This window comes from Python bivittatus, unplaced genomic scaffold (genome assembly GCF_059951505.1).
Source record: "Python bivittatus isolate LINGU-HERP-01145 unplaced genomic scaffold, Pbiv_v1 ctg000430_np1212, whole genome shotgun sequence".
NCBI lineage: Eukaryota > Metazoa > Chordata > Lepidosauria > Squamata > Pythonidae > Python > Python bivittatus.
Window position 1 is genome coordinate 4,818,489 of NW_028277071.1, and position 20,786 is coordinate 4,839,274.

General features: G+C 43.4%; 1 protein-coding gene across 1 annotated transcript; it reads right to left on the reverse strand.

Annotated features, from left to right (window-relative positions):
* Positions 1-668: 668 nt before the first annotated feature.
* On the reverse strand, positions 669-19,082 carry LOC103056331 (receptor-interacting serine/threonine-protein kinase 3). Its single transcript, XM_007435391.4, has 13 exons — positions 18,958-19,082; positions 16,208-16,413; positions 14,565-14,913; positions 13,671-13,831; positions 13,254-13,303; positions 12,194-12,367; positions 11,063-11,145; positions 9,076-9,244; positions 6,681-6,760; positions 6,060-6,132; positions 5,193-5,275; positions 2,830-2,914; positions 669-1,796 (listed from the first exon to the last, which is right to left on the reverse strand). The coding sequence occupies exons 2-13, from the start codon at positions 16,351-16,353 to the stop codon at positions 1,687-1,689; spliced, it is 1,563 nt and encodes a 520-aa protein (XP_007435453.2). The 5' UTR covers positions 16,354-16,413; positions 18,958-19,082; the 3' UTR covers positions 669-1,686.
* Positions 19,083-20,786: the final 1,704 nt, after the last annotated feature.

Genomic DNA, 20,786 nt, shown 5'->3' on the forward strand with positions numbered 1-20,786 from the left:
GTATGTAAATTGGAACTCGCACTTACAAACAGACTGCCTGCTACTAAAAATGGCAGATGGCATTCTCCTTCCTCGAGCCAATGAACTGCTGAAACTGCAATGTTTTCATGAACTGCTGAAAACCACTGAAAATAGGCTGTATATTAAAAGCACACGGCTTCAGCGGTTCATGAAAACATCGTGCAGCTTTAGCAGTTTGTTGGTTCCAGGAAGGAGAACACCGTCCACCATTTTTAGTACAGGCAGCCTGTTCATAAGTGCAAGTTGTCCATAACTTGGACATTCTTAAACCGGGGACTGCCTGTATGGCCTTCAACTGGGTGAAAAATCTGTGAAAGCACCCAACTTTGAGGCTAATTCTTTCTAAAGCCTACCTGAGTAACACACACACACAAATCCAGTTTGCTTTGCATATACCCAGGATAAGCAACCATTTTGTGAACACACTGAATTTCTGCAGAATGGCCAGGACTGTGGCAAACCTATTGGCAGGGATTTACTTTACTTTACTTTTTTACTTTACATTTTATTTGCCCTGGGCATTTGGACGGGCAGACATTTTGGGATTTTTTGTTTGGTTGGTCGTTTTGCTTCTTTAAAACCCCATGAGGTTTATATAAGTTTTATATATATATATATATATATATATATATATATATATATATATATATATAAAATTCTTTTTTTATATTATATAGGTTTATATAAAGGCTCAAGCCAGTATTGGCATTTTTCCTTTCTCAAAGCGGCAATATCATTAATTTTCAGCAACCATGTCAGAAGCTTATTCGGAAACAAGGTTGCCACAAACTGTTCAAGGGCTTCAGTTTATCATCTGCATCTTTGAATGGCACCCTTTTCTTTCTCCAATTTTATTATTATTTTTGTTTATTTAAGCTTTCACATGTTTTGCTTTGCAGCTTCTGTCCCGCCCATGGGTAGAGATTCCTGGGATGGCTCCATTCAATTGTTATAAGAAGAAAACATTTACCTCCAAAAGTTCAAGCCAGCCCATCCCACCACTTGAAATAAACAAAGGAAGAGCACCATGTCTGGATTCAATGGGCTGGGGCCGGAAGAGGGGGCAAGGGTGTGGCTTAATCCAGCTTTCCATCAGACCTGACCATTAGTCATGCCCATTAGTAGGAAGACCAGAGAGGAAAAGAGAAGACTGTGAGGAGATGTGATAGTTCCCCTCAAGTATCTCAATGGCTATCCTGTACAAGATAGGACAGAATCATTCAGTGTTGGAACAAGAATCATTCAGGGCAGGACCAAAAGCAACGGATTGAAATTACAAGGAAGCAAATTTTGCTGGACCTCAGGAAACATTTCTTAACAGCAAAAGCTGTTCAACAACAAAACAGACACCCTTGGGAAGTAGCAGGCTCTCCTTCATTGGTGATGTTTCAAGAGAGGCTGAATGGCCATCTGTTGGGGATGCTGTAGTAGAAGACTCTTACACTGGACAAGAAGTTGGATTAGATGATCTCCAAAGTCCCTTCCGCCCTTTCCATTCTGTGGTTCTAGCTTTCTAGGAAACAGCTAGATTGATCCTGAGTTATGGGGATTGTTCAGAAAAGTCAGGGGCAACAGAGAAGGCATTTGAAGCTGGCTGAAATGCCCCCAAACACAAGAATGGAATTGTCCATGAGAAACTACCCGCATTCTATCAGCATTCATTGGCTACTTCTTTTTCCTGTCCTTGATTGGAGAAGTGTGTTCAAAGTGCATGGTGTTGCCACCTCCAAACTGAACTCCCGAGAGGTTGTTGGCAGTGATAGAAATTCCACCGTCTGGAGGACAAGAAAAGATTCACCTTTGTTAAAAATCAAGTTAAGTAGAGAAACATGTTACAGGGACTAGAATACCGTCACCTGACAGATGCTAGGCCGGGTGCACAGTAACCCGGCTATTAAACTGTGCAGAGGACAGCCACTGAAACCCAGGAAAAGATGTGGGTTTTTTCAGGAGTCCAGATGGGTATTCTGTGCACTCCGAAGCATCTTTTTGCCTCTGAATCTGAAGTCCTGAAGAGTCCTAATAACTACCCTAAGAACAATTGGTGGGACAGCTTGGGTTACAGTATGATGTTCTTTGTCTTCCTTTGCTTACTAGTTCTCTCTTTGCTCAAGAATTGGGCCCCTGTCCCCAAACTGCCACATCAAATGGGAATTTTAAGGTCCTCATGCATCTGGAAGACACCCTCTTGGGGAAAACAGCTTTGGAGTAACAAGAAAATGTATCTGATCTGTCATCTGCATGAAAGCCTGGCATTATGCTGACACTATATCTTTTAAACATACTTAGAAAAGGATCAGTCCTGATTGGGGTGAGCAACCTACAGGTAGCAGACAGAAGGCACCCTCCAGCATCCTTTGGGCATCTCCCATGTTACCCTACAGAAATTGGGGATAAAAGTATTGATTTTGGCAGCCACCTGTTTTAATTTTTTTTTTCTTTCAGAAATAATCCTCTGCAAGGTTTTGGCAGCAAGACCACAAAATGACTTATGATACCCATTTTGACCTTTAAATCCCCCCTCTCTTTCTTTGTGGGGGGGGGGGGAATGAATACTTCATGTTTCAGATTCTTCCTCTTAAGCCTCCACTAAGCCCCAGGTCCTTCAAAACTCAAGCTGAATGTTTTGGCCCCACGCCCCCTCTGATGATGACATTGAATCACCCTTACCATCCATCCTTTCCCCCACTCCCCATATGCTCCTTGGTGTCCAAAGAAGTTTTTAACCAACTTGGACATCTGGCTCTAAGTCGTTGACTCCAATTTGTCATGGTTGGTTATATTTCTGGAAGATTTGCTTTTACTCACATGGAACTGCAGGTGCATAACGCCATAGGAATGATGGATCCTGCTGTACAAATCCAGCATCACCTTGATGGAAGCCATAAGGTGGCTGGTAAAAAAAATATTCAGATGAGAAAAAGGGAAAAATACATGGGTGAGTGAGTAGGGAAACTGTGAAGGTACCCATTGACTTATCCCCTAAGATCACTTGGATGCCCCAAACTGAAATGGACTAAAAAAATCAGTTTAAATCATTGATACAGCCATGGTTTGCTTAATTATGGTTCATTTGATAAACTACAGTTGACTGAGTTCATACAACATGCTAAGCAATTCCACTTCTCCAACTCTGCAAGATCTCACACAATCTCTCTCAAAATGTGGATACCCTTACTTGAAACCTCTAGAGATCTCATGTGAGGACCCAAAGATCTCATGAACTTGGATAACCTCATGTGTGATTTCAGCCCTTCTTTTTAATTTAATTTTATGGAGAATTGCAGTTCTACCAGCACTATCAGGGAGGATTGCTGGTATCACGCTGCACAAGGAGCATGTTGCATCTGAATGTATTCTATCGAAATATAGTATAATGGCATTGCTTTCTTCGGTATCTATGAGAGACCAGAAAGGGTAGTGAACAATCTTCCTTCTAGAGGAGGTCTTTCAAGAAACACAACTCCCTTCACACCACCCAGCCATTGATCCTACATCATTCCAAACATATCTGCTTCCTAACTTGCCAAACTTTAGTGTCACAAATGATGTTACCTTCAATGCAATGTCTATCCTAGAGAAACCCTCAATGTTCTGGCCCCATGTGATGTCTGGAGTATAGAGGGCCTCCAAGATGAGAAAGAATTAGGCCATTCTTGGTCTAGATTAACAATATCTTAGTTTCGAAACATACAATAAGTGTATCACTTATAAACAATGACAATTGGATCTACGGGATCATTTGCTTATCATCCAATGCCATTTTACGCAACATATTCCTCCTCCCCCAAGGGTACAGGCAGCCCCCAACTCTACAGGTATTTTGAAATCTAGCCGAAGCAGGGTTGTTCCAGTAGGTGTTTGGTCCTTAGGTCAGTTTAATTAAATAGCACCTATAACACGTTAGATCTTCACTGATTTTTAAAAATTAATTTTTGAGTGCAATTTTCCATACCATCTTTTTCCTTTATTATGTTGTACCCCACCTAGGGGGACGCGGTGGTGCAGCAGCTTAATGACGCTGATAGTTGCCGGCCAGAAATGGTCGACACTTCAGTGGTTCGAGCCCAGCCTTCGCGCAGCAGAGCGAGCTCCTGCTTCCTCCCCAGCTCCTGTCAACCCAGCAGCTTGAAAATTTATGTGAGTAGATAAATGGGGACTCTCACCCTGGTGGGAGGAAAAATGCTGGTGGTGCATTTGCAAAGGAGACGGGAGCAGTTGCCAGTAATGCAGAAGCCGGGCACGCCCGAAAAAGGCGCGAAGCAACGGAAACCCCGCCTCCTGTGCTCGCCAGCTGGACTCTGCTCTAGGAAGGAGGCACTGGCAAGCCACTTCCGAAACACCTTGCCTTGAAAACTGCAGGGACTCGTCCAGGCAGTTGCCGCAGAATTGGTAACGATTGAGTGCAGATTAAAAAAACAACAACAACCCACCTAGAGTCTGTTTGGATAGGAGCAGTCTATGAATGAATGAATGAATGATCTAATTTGCTGATAAAATAGACTGCCAATCACTAGGGATCTGGTTTGGGAGATTAAGGTTTAAGGAATCTTAAACACATAGCTTCTCATTGGACCCCCTTCCAGTAAGTCACATGTCATTCCATCTGGCAGCCTGAACTGTTTCTATTCCAGCTAGCCCTTATAAGAAATGTAAAGTGGTAAATTGCTATTTTTTCTTTGCATTCCATGTTCATTTCTTCTTTTGTGTCATGTGTAAACCAGAGAGCAGGGATTAACTTTTGTTTTTGCTTTTGTTTTTTTTAAAAATTGAACCACAAGCTCTGCAGGGAAATTTCTTTGGCTGAAGAATGAGGCAATTGTGCATGGGTGCATTTGTGTGCAGCTGTGTGGGCCTTTTGGAGCATGAAACTGGCACCGTGTTTCTGACTTAACAAAGCTATGGACTGTTTTCCCCGATGAGAAGTTCCACAAGTCTCTGTTTAACCACTGCGGAAACAGGACACTGAACTACAATGCTTGATCCAGCAGGGCTTTCTTAGGATCTCAGTGCCAGTCTTCTGAGTCCCTATTTTTGAAAGAAAAGGTCAGAGGGAATCAATTTCATACAACCCTAGTGGAAGTAAGCAAGACACCATCAGAGACGCTCTGTTAAGGTATTTTCTCTCCATACTTCCCCAATTTTGTTCCTGGTCTTTCTCATTTGCTTACCTGTTGGTAATGATGGTATCCAGGAGGATAAGTTGAATACACTGGAAAAGCAAAAGTGTCTGAACGGGGGCGTTGCTTATTGCCTGTTTAAAAAAAGGAGGGCAGGGGGAGAAAGAAAAGGAATGAATTGAACCCCCTTGGGAAATTCTCCCAAATCTTTTTGAGAAGTGAAATTTCTCTCTTTTCCCAGATGGGTTTGACTTCAGCATCCATAATCCTCCTCCCTGCCAACATGTCCAGGAATACCGATCAAAGGAATCCAACTCTCCTTGAAAATCTCCTCCTCACTTTACCCTGATCTTAACCCTCACCCCCCACCCTCGACAACAAAGCATTGATTCGGATATGAGGTGGCAAACTGTAACCCAGACGTAAGAGTCTACAAGCCCTGAAAAAGACAGATATTTTATTCACTTCCACTACACCACTCTCATGCTTTTAAACATTTGTCTTTGGAACCCAAGTGTTTTTTTAGTACATATATATGCTCAGAGGCACTTAATTTCAGTAGTGATTTTCTGGCAACTGCCATGGCCATTAAAACCATAGCAGCAGAGAGTCAACCAAAGTCAAGATGCTAACAGCTATCCTTTCCTGCTAGGAGCGGTATCTGTATGTCAGTGTATGTCTGTGTGTACAGTATATATATCCACATACACCCACAAACCCATGTTTGTGTGTATATAGTCATTTGTTCATTCTTCCTGCTATGGAACAAGTTTGGTTATACATAAAATCGGCAAGCAAGGCCAGAGCTGATCATGGTTCCATGATGGTCTCATGGCTCAGGAATAGCATGTCTGATTTCATTCTTAGCCCAGTGAGAAAAGGTGAGTAGATCTCCCCAAACAAGGAAGAAAAAAATACCTCTGAGCATGGTCCTTCGTGGAGTCTGGACTTCTGATAGATGAGGATTTTCCTGCTCTGTTCCTTCAGCTTTCTTGAAGAGCAAAACATCAGGCTAATTAAGAGGCAATCCCATGTTCAAGATGCCTACATTTTCTGCCTATGAAAGCCCCTACAGAAGTCTGTCCACCTTGATGTACTTCCTTTGATAAAAGTGACAGTCTCAGCTTCTTTCCCCAATTTCTAGCCAGCCAGCCTTGCTCTTACAGGCATACTTGGCAAGAAGGCTTGGGGTGAGAGCTGCGGTCTTCGATGATGCTGTCCAGTCACAGCCAGCACCATCCTGGATTAGATCAAACTGGCTTGACACAGTCCAGGCATATGGGGCAAGGTTGGATAATGCCAACCATGATATGTGGTTGGATAAGAACTTCAGCATATGTCAGTTTAATGCTGGGCCCTTTTAAGAGTGGTTCATGGGATACTGGTCACTCACCACTTTCCATAACAATTCTGATCAAGGAGTTCCTGCTGAGTTTGTCACTAGCTTGCTCTCTCTCTCTCTTCTCTTTTATGAATGACTAACCCATCCCGTTCTACCTGGCATGAAAGATTAAATTGATAGTTACAGTGTGTCCTTACTTTCCTGTTATGCAAGCTTTGACTACGGTGAAGGGTCCCCGAAGATTTTCTCCTGAAAGCAACCTCTGGTGGTACAGCTTCTGAAAGGGGAGAGAAAAGCAATGGTTGGGATTACACACCCCACTAACCCTTGATTTGTTTTAGCCATGGTTTCTTGAGTTAGTCACAATGGCTGGCTCCATATATTACCTTAAGGCATAAATCATGGTTTACAAAACACAATCGTTAGAGTCACACAATATGCTAATCTATAAATCATAACATTTGGCTTCTCACAGTACACTTAACTATGGCTTGTTTTAGCCATGGTTCCATGAACTATCATGGAGAAAATCTATGACCTGATGGCACATAATCAATAAAAAAACCCTGTGAACTAGCTACAGCAATTATACTAAGCCATAAACTATGATTTGTAAACCATAATGGTGGAATTCACACAACATGACTTGAATTAACTATGATGGATAGATTTACACATTTCCCTAAGCCAAACAAAGGAAACTCATTATGACTTTGGGTGATGTGTGAATCCAACCTGTGAGAAGACCTTGGATATCTTGCAGGCCTAATCAAAGGATTCTGGTTCCTTGGAGAAAAATTCTTGATTCTGAAATATTAAAGAAAGAGAAGGATGAAATGTGACTGGCTTCATAAACTTTCTTCACAGTCACTGGATCAGCTTCATGGATTTATAGGCTGATAGCTTCCTCTTGTAGTCTGTGTGTGTGTGTGTATGAAGCAATATGCCATGGTTTGCAGTGTTAGTCACAACAATTGGATTCATGTGTTAAGATAAGCAAGACTTTACAAAGCATCAATCCAAGATAAATCAAGCCAACCCCATTCTACTTTACATGCTGCATGAATTTGACCCATTGTACAATTAACTTTGAAGAAGAAATTACACCACTGGAATGACCATGGGTCCTTCCAGATAGGGTTTTCATTGAACAAATGCCATTTGTTCTTCATAGAATTTTATTCTGGGGTCCAGATATCACTACCTTCCATTCATAAGCCGTGCTTTTTCACTACTCCTTCCTATTTCTTTTCTTTACCAAAGAAAAATTGTAGTAAAAAGGGGAGGAGTAGGAGAAGGAGAAATCACTCCAAAGGATCTCTTGACATTAGCCCAAAAAATTCTGGGCCTAGTAGTCCCCTCTTCTTTATTTAGTCATGATCAAGACAAACTTAGTACTGCATTGGAGAAGGCCCTGCTGCTTTGAAAAACTGAAGGCAACAGACAAGCCTTCAGACATGGCTCCAATGTCACAGGCCAAATTTCCAAGAGCTCCAGGAAGCAGTTGCTGATGTTGGGTCACCAAGTAGCATAATCAAAAGGGGGCCTAGCCTAAGGCAACCATATTAGGCTGCAAAAATCTAAATCCACTAGATGGCAGCAAAGAGAATGAGAGAATCTCTAGTCCTTTGCTGCCATCTAGAGGTTCTACTAATTTGTGCAGCCCAGATCTGATAGTTTTACTAATAAGGAAACTAACCAACAACTAGGTAGCTAGATGGTATCACTGAGGACACAAGCAGGTGCTTACAAAACCTCAAGCAGTTACTGACAGACCATTCTGGCAAACTGATATCCACTGAGCCACATGAGTCACCAGCAACTGAGCAATCAAATTCAGATGATGTGAAATGAAGAGGCCATTTGGCCAAAGTGGTTGGAAACATTCAGCAGAAGGAACCTTTCGGGAAACATCTTCTTACTGTCAAATTAAATATGAATTAGAATGAATGCTTGGTTTCCAAAGCAGCCTTCTATAATTGGGGCCTTTCATTTGTGTGGGACATGGCTTCTCGTCATTCCAACTCAGGAGGTCCTGTGAATAATTTAAGTTCAAGAGATTGGAAGGGCAAGCATTAAGGAAGGTTGATGTGGAAACTTCTGCATCTGGCTTTCTCTAACCGTCTGAGTCTGGCCTATTGCCAGGTTAGATCCCTTTTGGAGTCAGGACCCACAAAATGTTTTAGCCACAAGATGTGATATTTAATTATGTACTGATGTCTTCAGAGCTTAGGTCAAAATTATTGGTCTACCTTGGGGTATTTGTGGGAAGGGTTTAGAGTAAAAGCCATCATTTGGAGGCCAAATGTTGGCCATGCAATCTAGGTGCTGGGGAGGAAGAAGCTTCAAAAATGGAATGTGGGAATAATATGGGTGGTGGGTTGCTAAGGCTTGTTTAGGTAGTGAAACAGGAAGTGGTGGGACCACAAACAGGGGGAAAACTTAAAGGGGACATCCTGAACCCTTAAGCAGACACAGCTTTAACCACATACACACACAAAAATGCTTTTCAGTCTTCAGATCAATTCTCAGTTAAGTAACTCCATGAAAACAGAAAAAGCTTCATGGGCCCGCTTTTCACATTCCACTTACCATTTTGCATAGATGAAGGTTCTTCTAGGTGTAAAGTCTTAAAATGTTCTTCCAAGCCATAGCGAGAAGGGAATGCTTGGTGGTCCTCAGATCTCACAGGGGCAAGACTGGGTCCCTTGGAGCAGGTAGAGAACGTGGCTTCTTTTCTAGAAGAATTCTCTTTCTGCATCTTTGGGAAGAGAAAAGAAGACTAACTGGCAAGACAGGAAGAGGAGAACACCTGGCTAAAGTGGTCCTGAATGGAGGAGGGAGGTCAGATGCTCAGAGTCCCTCCAGATTCAGGAGGCACAAGTAAGTAAGTTAATCCATTTGCCTGCATTTTCCCTCCCTGCTCATTCTCACTCCATTTAACAAAGGAGAATGTTTAAAAGAGTCAGCTATTTCCATGAAATTGTCATGAACAGATGGTGGTAAGGGATGCACGTGGTGGGGCTGTCCTGCCTTTCACTCTATGATAAGTTTGCTGTCTCCCTGTCTTCCCATACTTCTATCTGATGCCCAGAAAGATCATGAGGAATGCTAATTTCTCTGGGAATTGTTCAGATTGGGAGGTGGGTGGCTAGGGAGGCTCTTCAGAAAGATGGAAAGATGTGGCTTAGGGAAATGGAAACCACAGCAGTAGCCCCCTCTACCACCTCCAACTATTCATTCATTCATTCATTCATTCATTCATTCATTCATTCATTCATTCATTCATTCATTCATTCATACACACACACACACACATACATACATACATACATACATACATACACAAGAAATATTTGCAAGCAAGCAACCAAGCTCAGAGAGCACCAAGGAGTCCACAGTTCAACCCTGAGCTACACATATTCTCTTCTATTGATGTGTGTGTGTGTGTGTGTGTAAATAGAAAAGAATATACAGAGAGCAAACTCCACTCCATTCTAGCACTGAAGATGTTGCCTAGCCAGGTAATGAAACATTTGCAAGAAAACAACCAAGCTCAGAGAACCCCAAGGATGGACGGACGGACTGACTGACTGACTCTCTCTCTCTCTCTCTCTCTCTGACTGACTGACTGACTGACTGACTCTGGGTGGCTTACAAACAATTAAAACAAAGATAAAAGCAACAAAAAGGTACAATACAACAATTTAAAAAGAAGGAAAAAATATATATAAAAGCAGGTAAAAAAACCATCATAAAATACGTAACATTCCCAGCCCATAATCCTGTTCATCAAAGCAATCAGTTCAGCCTCTGTCCCGGCCCCCTCACGCTCCCGGGCCCTCATGCCTGTTGATAAACCCATGTCTTCAGGGCCTTGTGAAAACTATCAGAGAAACCGTAAAACACCCCCAGAGAACTGTGAAAGCAAACTTTGATCAGCCTGAGAATAAGGCCGAAACGGATGCTTCTTTTGGGGGGGAAGAAAGAAGAGAAATTGCAAAAACAAGGATAAGAGATGGGCCTTACTCTGAAATCCAATGGCCCAGAATTGCCACTGGATTGTAAGAGAATTCAAGACAAATAAGAAATCATGGGGGAGTATTCGTACACTGGTCATTCATTTTAATAAGGTAAATTAAATTTCGATGATACTCTGGCGCTACCCATTTCAAACTCCTGGCTTTATGGGGGGGGGGGGAATAGTCCCTGTTGTAGCACTCAAAACTCAGCTGGAGCCCATGGCCCCAAAAAAGGATACCCCCCCCCCCCCACGATTATCCCAGGACAAGAAGTTTTCACTCTAGAGTATCTTATTTATCATTTTCATCAAAATTAAAATGCTTAATAAAGGTGTGGGATATATATGTGGGACTGTCTGAAGGGTACATTTATTGCCTAGGTGTGTGACAAAATTATTGCTTGGGGAGTCAAATTACTGTCCGGGCAATATAATGGTATCAAAAAGAAAAAAGGAAAAATGGCCAAGTTTGCGTGGAGATATTATTGCGTGGCAGAACTGGAGCACTGCTGTCCCCTGGAGGCTTATCCGAAGAATGCATTTTTAAAAATCTTTTACCAAGATATCCTGGACTTCACGAACAGCAGGCTTCATCTTCCATTCGTAACAGAAACACACAACTTCCATTTCCTTGCTGCAGTCTGAGAAATGGGAAGAAGAAGAATGAAAAAAAGGGTTGAGGGGGACATTCCCATCCTCCGACACATCCCTCAAGCTATGTTCGGATTGGAGATGAGGCTCATTAATTCATGGCGTCGAGAATTATACAATATAGTGAAGGAGTCAAACCAGCACCGGAAAGATCCAGATTCAAGTCCACCCTAAGCCACCAACACTTAACAAGGGACTTTGGGCCAGTCACTCTTTCCCAGCCCAATCTGTCTCACAGGGTATAAAGTGAACACACCAATAAATAATAGCTAACTTCTTGAGCAGTTGAGGGCCAGGGTTATCATGATTGTTTCGTTACATTTGCATTTTGCCTTTCCTCCTGGTGTTCAAGGTGGAATACGTGGAGGTTTCTCCACCTGTTGTCCCCACAACAACCCTGCAAGGTAGGCAGGGCTAAAAGAGAGTGACCAGCTGGCCCAAAGTCACTTGGTGGATTTCTCTGGTTGCAGTGGCCTTGACGACTGTTCTCTTCAATCCTAGTTCAACTCTTCAACCATTACACTATCCTAGTCCTGCATCTGGAAGGCCCCAGTTGGGAGGATAACAGTTTCTAGAAAGGGTGCCCCTTATTACCAGATCCCTGGTAGTCCCAAACCTGTCCTTTTTCCCCTAACAGCCTCTTCCAACTACAAGGTCCCCAAACCAACAACCCAATATATTGTCACTTTGGTGCACAGAAAAATGTAGCATGAGCCTAGATAAGCTTCACCTGGAGAGGGGACCCCCATGTTTCCCCACTAAGACCAGGAAAAATACAAATACTACCCCACGTCTGTGGGTCCCAGCCTTGCCCACTTTGCATCTTGATGTCCCCTACCGTGGCCCTTCCTTTTCTAAAGACAGTGAAGCGTGGACCCTCAGCTACCCCAGTGCAGCCCACCTTAGCGGTGAACCCAAGCCCAGGTCCACCAAAGGAAAGATGGCAGGCGCAGCTCTGCTGTTGAAGCCCTGCCCCTTCTAAATAAGGGGCGGGGCTTGGATTGTGTGGGCGTGGCAGCCACCATGCATCCCACTTACCTCGGAAACTTGGCCTCTGCCCTTTCTCATTAGACCAGCACCTTCTCATGAGGTCTATCAAGTTTCCCAGCTTCTGCACTTGGTCGACCTGCTTCTCCAGATCTTCCGTCAGCGGCCTCTGGCCTCGCGGGATGTGCATCCTGATGAGGGAACTCATGTTGGCGTGGTGGAGATCTGGGCAGGAATGGAAGCAGGCAGTCAATGGCATTTTTGGATTGGAGCACCATGCCGGCCCTGGTGAACAGGCACCCGTACTGACTCATTAAGCAACATTATGCAAAGTGCAGGAACAAATCAGAAACAGTGGACAAAAGAAATGGAGGAGAGGAGATGAAAGGAAAAGAAATATTTCTTGTACAGCATCACTCTCCCCTCTATCGATTTTCTCCATATCTTTCTATCTGTGCAAACTGGGGGGGGGGGGTCCTCAGGGAAGGTCAAAAAAGTCAAGATGGTGGCCACAACCCTTCAGCACTACTCAATTTAAACAGTACATGACGCGTGACCAACATAAACCAATCTAATCATCGTTCCTTCCTTTACACCACAGGATTGTAGTTTGGTAAGGAAAACCAGGACATCCAACAACATTCCCAACAAATTATCATTCCGAATATTCTTTGTAGGATGCCGTGGGAGTTTAAGTGAAATTAAGCAAAGTAAGTTTAGAGATCAGGAATATGCTTTGTTGTGCTTCCCTGGTATTTTAGACAAGAATTGCCAGGGGGAGAGGCTAAAGGAAAAACCATTTTTAATTTGAACTTAATTAAATAAAGACAGTATGATTACTCCCCACCTCCAATAGCTTTCCCCTTCTGTCACAGTAAGTGTTAAAATACGCTGGCAATTTTTAGAAGAGCTTTAGGGGCCAAGGCTGAGGTGTTATATTTTTGTGAATATCAATCCTAAGTAATCCTGTTTGGTCTTTGGCCGGGCCACAATCTCTGCCTTTTTCCCTGCCACTGTCAGAAAAATTGAGTAACATGAGCGCTACTTTTAATCATGCACAGGAGACTGGGAAACCTTGAACAAGCAGAAAGCAAAGCAAAGCATATCTTACTGTGGTAAGGTTCTTGACCGCTTAACACCGACCACATCAGGATGCCATAACTGAAAAGTAAGAGGAAGTCGATTAGATTTCCTGGTGGTCTCCCATTCCAAGTATCAATGAGGTTTGATCCCGCTGAGCTCTTTCAAGTCATCTAGGTGTTCCCTTCTCTATTACTTGAACTTCCAGGATCGGCCAAAAGGTTGGAAGGAAATAGAATAATGGGCTGACCGTAAAATGAAAAACCTGCACGCTCATGTAAAGCCACTTTCAGGCAAATAAAACAGAGCCCCTTGAATGGATCTCAGGTCCCCGGCTGGATCTTCTGCTTTCAAATGGGAAATGGGTCCAAACCACCCTTAGCTCTAAGCTTTGCGCACAGACGGAGCGCCCCTTAATGGGCCCTAGAGGCAATCCAGCTGCTTTCACCTGTAGACATCCGTGCTGGGAGCTGGCTTGTAGCTGAAACTGTTAAAGGCTTCGGGGGGCATGAACTCCAGGGTCCCGCCATAGTCACCCCCTTCCCCAGAACTGTGGTCACATTGCTGAGTTGTTCCTCGCTTGAACTTGGATAAACCAAAATCAGACACCTGAGCCAGAAGTGGGGATAGAACATAAGCACGCGTTAGAGACCCAGTGAAATAAATCACCATCACATCTGAGCCAGCCCTGTTCTTACAGAGATTACACCAAGCAGCGTCTTCTCTGTACACTCTTCTATTTTCCCCCAGCCTTCTGCTGATTTAAAAGCGAGGGGGTTTCAATCAACGTGCTACTAGCAAGCCACTGAATGAAAATACCCATATATATTTACTAGATTTATATTCCTCCTTTCCTCCAAAAGTTCACGGCAGCATACATGTCACTTTTGCCTCCACGTTCTTTGCAAATGACACCCCTACTAGGTAGGCTGAGCTGAGAGAAAGAAAGTGACCCAATGGAGCATCCATAGCTGGGGGTAGCCTTGAACCAGAGAATCAAGGGGGTGGGGAGTAAAAATGGCAAAAGCAACAGTGTGCCATCATGACGCAAGCTCTGACCATCTGTCCATGCGCTGGGATGTCACACACATGTACAAAAGAAGTGGTGCTCGTGCCACAATGGCATGATGCTGCTCTTGTCATTTCAGTGAAAGCATCCCATCCTGCAGACCTCTCTGCCGGATGGCCATCTCTTGGGGATGTCGTAGTAGTAGTTTCTTGAACTGGGTGGTAGGTTGGACCAGAAGGTTTCCAAATATTCCTCGAATCCTGGCATTGTACAATTCAGGGGGTGGGGGGGGCAAACAGCTTTAGAATAACAAACAGAAGTGAGAGAACTCACCCGGACATGCAGATCCCCATCGAGTAAGACATTGCTAGGCTTGAGGTCCAGATGTAACAACGGAGGCCTGAGGTTGTGCAGGAAATTCATCCCCAGGGCTACCTGGTAGAGGATGCGGAAGCGTAGGGCCCAAGGCATGGAGGGGACCTGATACATTAAACTGGACAAGTTGCCGTTCTCCATGTATTCCATCACCAGGCCCAAGCTGGGCACTGCGGCTGGCGCCGCGTCGGTGTCTGCCTGCTCTTTGCCTACGAAGAGGCCAAAGAGTCGTAGGACGTAGATGAAGCGGGCTTTCTCCATGGCTTGGGCTTCTTTCAAGAGTTCCTCTCGAGTGAAGGAAGAATTCCTGCAGGAAAGTAGGAAAGCCTGATTTCAATCCTGTGGGAGGATTACTGTGGGTGGAATAAAAAGAGGGTGATGTAAAGGAACGTGAGGCTGACCTTGGGGAAGGGAGGAGGGGGTCATTAAGGGGACCTTGCAGAAAAGACGTCAAGATTGAAGTCCCCCCCCCCCAAGGTAGGCCAGGTCAAGAAACAGGTACAGCAGAGAATGCCAGAAATGCTATTTATTGTAGTTCAATAGAATAACAGAATCGGGAAAACCTCTCCAAGTTTCTCTCTGTCCCATTTTAATACTAAACAGAATCAAGATGGGGTTATTTCGAGCTTCTTTCTCACACTTCCTTCATTCCCAGGACTGTGCCATCTTTTCTGTAAGTCCTCCCTTAAAAGTTTGCTCCTTCCTTGCCCCCTTAATGGCTTGCTCATCCCTTCTGGCTCCATTCGTTTACCTGCCGTGGGGTTCATAAAGAAGTCATAATCGGCAAGCAGAATTGGCATGTGAAAGGGACTCTTGAGCTACATATGAAGAAGTAACTTCCCCCTTTGTCACAAGTATAAACAATTTTAGTAACGTATCATCTTCTCCTAAAATACAAATGATCTCTTCCCATATTTCATCTCTTATCTATAAACAATATATAGTATATATTTCTTTTTTCTTATTCTTTCTTTTCCAGTTTTCTTTCTATTCTTTCTTTTTCCCTTTCTGCACTTTCTATTTTTTCTTTTCATTCTTTCATTTTTCTTAGTTTCTGTTAGCTTTTATCTTTTTAATTGTAAAGTTTAATAAAATTATTGCAAAAAAAAAAAAAGGAAAGAGACTCATGAGTCTGAAATTTCTCCAAGGATGATCCCAAATGGAGATGATCAACCTTCTATCGCCAGATTTGGGATGCTTCAGTCTCCCTAAACTTGATTCCAAATGGGGAACTTACTTTTGATCATTATAAAGAAGAGGAGTCATCAAATAATAAACTTGGGATTCTGATTGCTGATCCTAACATTGATAGGATCCATTACTGGGACAACTGTCCTCCTTGGCTGCCTTTTGGAGGAGGCCTCCAAGTCATGGGTTACACTACTGTTATCAAATTACTTTCAAGTCCTATATTTAATTATTTTCCCCTCTGTCCCATTCAAACTTACAACATGGGAACAACTTTTGAAGCTCTCCAGGATCATACCCAAGATTTTTGAGGTCCACCTATGATTGTGGGAGTCACAGATTGTACATTTTTGTCAGACAAACTCCAACTTTCACTCTCGGCACTCAACCAACTTCCAAATAACCACTGTTACCGGCTCAGGAACTTGATTGCAACATCGATCCCCCAATCTTGGTGCCGAGCTCGGAAAATGTTCCCAAAAGATCCTCGGCCAATGAAGGAGAAGTTCATCAGGTCCTCCTCGCTGATCTGCTCATAGAACCTGTTGGGATCAGCCATCCTTCCCAAACCTTCATCAGCCAGCAATGGTCCTGCCTCAGTAGTGTTGCATGTTAATAGCTGTTTTCAAGAAATAGGAAGGTAAAAAAGCAACTTGTTTAGAGCCAGGTGGGACCATGCTTGGCCTTGGAGTGCTGTGCTGGGGACCACACTCAAACAAGTCACTGGCCCAGGAGAAAAATGTGGTCAGGGCCAGGGTGAACATGACCTCAGATTTAATTGAATGTTTCTTTATATTCAGTTAAAATCAAAAGAATGAGTAGCTGTGATTTCTCCCCACACATTTCTCCTCCTTCTGCAACATTACACATTTCATTTTGGAAGGGATCTGGGGATCACACCTGAGGCTATTGAGCCCCCCACCAAGCCCAGATGCCTCCAGCTGAACACCTTTGACGTAGGACCAAAACTCAAGAGAGCAAGTGGGACACGACAGCTGTGGCCAGTTCCCAGCCTGATGTCCTCCAAAAGTGCTGGGATTGGAACTTCCAGAATTCCTAGTCACTATGCTGGCTGGGGGATTCTGGGAGTTGTAGTTCCAGTACATCTAGAAGATGACAGATTGGGGAAGGCTGCTCTACAGCTAAGGAACACAAGGCTGGTGCATACAACTTTTATTGTCTGGGAGGGAACTAGAAATGGCAAATGTAATGGACTGTGAGAATAACCTCGAGGAAGAAGAGGAAGAGCCTGACCAAACCAATGGTCAGGTAACTGAGATCTGAGCCCAAACAGGAACGGAATTTGAGAAAGCATTTCAGACTTGACCCTCCCTAGTTCTCTTTAGGATAATGGCAGGAACGGGGGAGGCACATTCAGAGCTGTAAGACTGATGTCAGCCCTTTGAGGTAGACCAGACCTGAACACCAAAGCCATGAATACTAAAATGACGTTTACTGTAGGGTTGCAGTAACAGAATCTTGTCAATCTTGCCACTGAGTAATGGACCCTCCATTGTCCAAAGCATTATTCCTACCTCTCCTAAGCTAACGTCCTCCGAATTGGGCCTGCTGGCTGGGGGTGATAGGAGAAGCTCAGAAATTTTGAGAGGTACCAGTTAAAGGAAACCCCATTTCCCTCATAGCATCAGCATCTGGAATTTCTGGGAGGCCGTTGGAACTGGGGGCTACAGTCCAGTTGCTCCCCAATAGCAGTGCTATTCCCAGGGCACGCTGGGCAGGTTAAAATGGCAACTCCAGAGTGCCCGGCACAGATCATGGTTCTGGTCTTGGTACTGGAAACATGAAAGTCAGGGGCAGTTCTACCACTAGGTAAAGAAGCAGCTACTGAAGGAAGATGATTTCTGGTGTCCTAAAACAGAATGTCATTATTTTACTTTTCTCACAAAATGTTGAGAAAGATGATTTGGTTCCCCATCTGTCCACAAAATGTTGCCTATTCTTGCCCTGGAATTTGGAGTTAGTCCTGTTCCTAATCTTGTTTGCCTAGTGATGGAGACATAATGTAATTTGCTTATGGCTTAGCATATTGTTCATGCTAAATGACTGCGGGTTATTTCAGGGTAAATAAATCAGGGGTCAACAACCTGGTGGTCAGGGCATTCCTAAATTAACAATTTAAGACAGAATAAAAATCTTGTTAAGATTTTAGGGTTGCCTCATGAGAGTTCAAAACGCACACACACACAATCATTTGGTGCATCCATTCTATCACACAAAATTGCACAATAGTTGCTTCTACCTGAAAAAGGTTGCTGAACTTTTCAATAAGCTGTAGTTAAACAAATTGTGTGTTAGCTGAAGAATAATGAGCCAGGAGATTGTATTCTCTGATCTGGCCCTTTCGGAGTTCTCTGGTTAGCCCGAAACATGAGAAGCATAATACTGAAATGGGTAGGTTCTTAACGTTATATATACTCAACTCTGTAAAGAAGCCAACACCCTTTGTCTCTCGTATGTAAATATTACTGCGATTAATATAGGCAACCAAAGTGAGAGATCAATGTCTTCTGAATTAAGGAGCTCATCTTATTAAAGATCTTGAGAACTGATCAGGGAGACACCTAAGCAGGGCAAAGTTGATAGATAAAAGCTGGATTTGCAGGCAGGCAAGATTTTGGAAAAATCGCCTTTGGGATGAGAGATATTAGCATGTTAGCCCTTGCCTCCTCAGCCCCTCCTGCTGGCCGTTTCAGCGGTCAAGACAAGTAGCTTCTCTCCAGCAGGACCTCCTTCCTAGACTTCTTGGATCAAAGGCATGGAACGTTCGCTGCATGCCTTTTAGACTCCATGCATGGTATAAAAGACACCCTTTACTCACCCTCCTCTACTTCCTACTGGCCCAGTGGGGCAGATGAAAGGGCAGGAAAGAAAGGGCAGGAGTCTCCCTGCCTTCCTCCCACTTTGGGAAACTGAAGACTGACCTGAACTCTGTGGCATTGAATGTAACCACTAGACTAGCTAAGGTGGTTCCTAAAGTCACCCATTTTGACACTCTTCAACATCATGGACAGGATAGACCTTTGGCTGCAGTGAATACCACAGCAGATCTGTGATGAGAGGCACAATGCGTGAAGCGGAGGTTCACTTCCCTTCCCTTCCCCTTTTGGGCTACCCACCCAGAACAATCTCTAAGCTTGTGTACCTTTCTCTGTCCTTGTCGACTTCTTTCTGGCTGGAGAGCAATAACTTCAGGCCTTGTCCGACATCTCTGGCTTAATTCTGCTTCTCTTCCTGTCAAAAAGGCCTCCTTCTCAAGGCTGCTGTGACTTTCCTCCTCCCCCCTCCCTCTGCACACACTTTCTCTTTCACAACCTCTTTGTGTGTTCTGAGTTTCTTCTTTTCCCAGACCTCCACAGAACCATAGAGTGCATCCCTTTCAAAGGTCCTGAATATAACTCATTTGGCCTATGATGATGACAGTACGGCAGATGACTTCACCTTGGAATGATGAATGAGATTGGGGGCTTCCTAACTTGGGAGAGCAAGAGTTTCTACGCAGGGTGTACACTATGGCTTAGAGGCAGAGCACAAACTCTGTAAGAAGGCTGCAGAGCCATGCCCAGACATCTCTAGTTAGAAGCACATGAGGACTACTGATAGTCATAGTGATTGGGAATGTGCTGTAGACCAACCATTTTGGAAGACACTCAGCTGGGGATGGTTGGAACTGGAAGGCTGGAATACAGGTTTGGAGCTGTATTGGACCAAAACAGTTCCCAGGCTGCTAGAGAATAGAGGAGTAGAAGATGACTTAATTTAAAGCCAGTGTCCAGTCTTGGAACATGGAAGGAATATGCATGTCAGCTGCACATGCTGACACTTGCAGTCCTTTTTTCTCACCTAGAAAAACAACACTACTGGTTTTTTGAACCCAGGGAAGATGCAAGAATCTATCAAGGATCAGCCTATCTTCCTATTAATGAAGGCTTCCCTAAGGTATAGTTTGGGTCTGATTGACACATCTGACTTCATGCCTGCTCACATGCAAAGAGGAAAGGCGTCCATTAGCATATAAATTTCCCAAATAAATTATCAAGGAGTTTAAAAGCTTTCTTCCAAATATGTTTTTGATAAACCTCACTTCTCTGTATTTCTTAGATGAAGAGGGGGATTAACCTATAAACAAAGACAGTCTTTCTTTCTTTTCTTTTCTTTTCTTTCTTTTTCTTTCTCTTTCTTTCTTTCTTTCTTTCTTTCTTTCTTTCTTTCTTTCTTTCTTTCCTTTCTCTTTCTCTCTCTCTCTTTCTTTTCTTTTCTCTTTTTCTTCTCTCTCTCTCTCTCTCTCTCTCTCTTTCTTTCTTTCTTTCTTTCTTTTTCTTTCTTTCCTTTCCTTTCCTTTCCTTTCCTTTCCTTTCCTTTCCTTTCCTTTCCTTTCCTTTCCTTTCTCTTTCTTCTCTCTTTCTAAAAAATAACACTAAGAGAAGCAAAGTGGATTTTATAAGGATTTGAATTCCATTCTCATTATATAAGCTAACCATCATATTCCACAGTTCCCTTCCTTTCCCCGGCTGCATCTATTATGTGACCGAAAACCAAGTTGCATGAAGAATAAACATACCACGAACTGAGAAATAAATTCTATACCTGTTAGGGTCAACTGACAGCAAACACATTCATTCCAGGGATGAATGCTAAAACAGAATGCATCTTGCTTTATAATAATTGACATAGTGCTGACCTCCTAGAAGTTAGAACATTGCTGCACATTCTGTGACGCAGCAGCAGATCAACCCAAAGCACTGGTGATGGGGTATTGCTGGAAAAATGGGAAAATGCCCGTTTTCATTTGAAAAGGGAAGAACTCTGAAGAGAGACAAAATGTTATATGAAGGAAGTGTCATATGAAGAAGACAGGGTGGGGACCCCTTGGGACATTGCAACTTGGGGAATCCGTGTTTTTTTTTTTTTTTAATAAATAACAAAAACTGATCAGGCTTGCACAGGGAATCACTGTCAAAGCTCAGAGAGTTT

Bases quoted from the DNA above. Each gene is read 5' to 3' on its own strand.
- LOC103056331 (XM_007435391.4), bottom strand. From the start codon at position 16,353: ATGGCTGATCCCAACAGGTTCTATGAGCAGATCAGCGAGGAGGACCTG. The intron at 13,304-13,670 runs GTGAAAGCAGCT...CTTACTTTTCAG, and splicing joins CCCAGCACGGATGTCTACAG to TTATGGCATCCTGATGTGGT. The intron at 2,915-5,192 runs GTAAGCAAATGA...TTTTTTTACCAG, and splicing joins GATACCATCATTACCAACAG to CCACCTTATGGCTTCCATCA.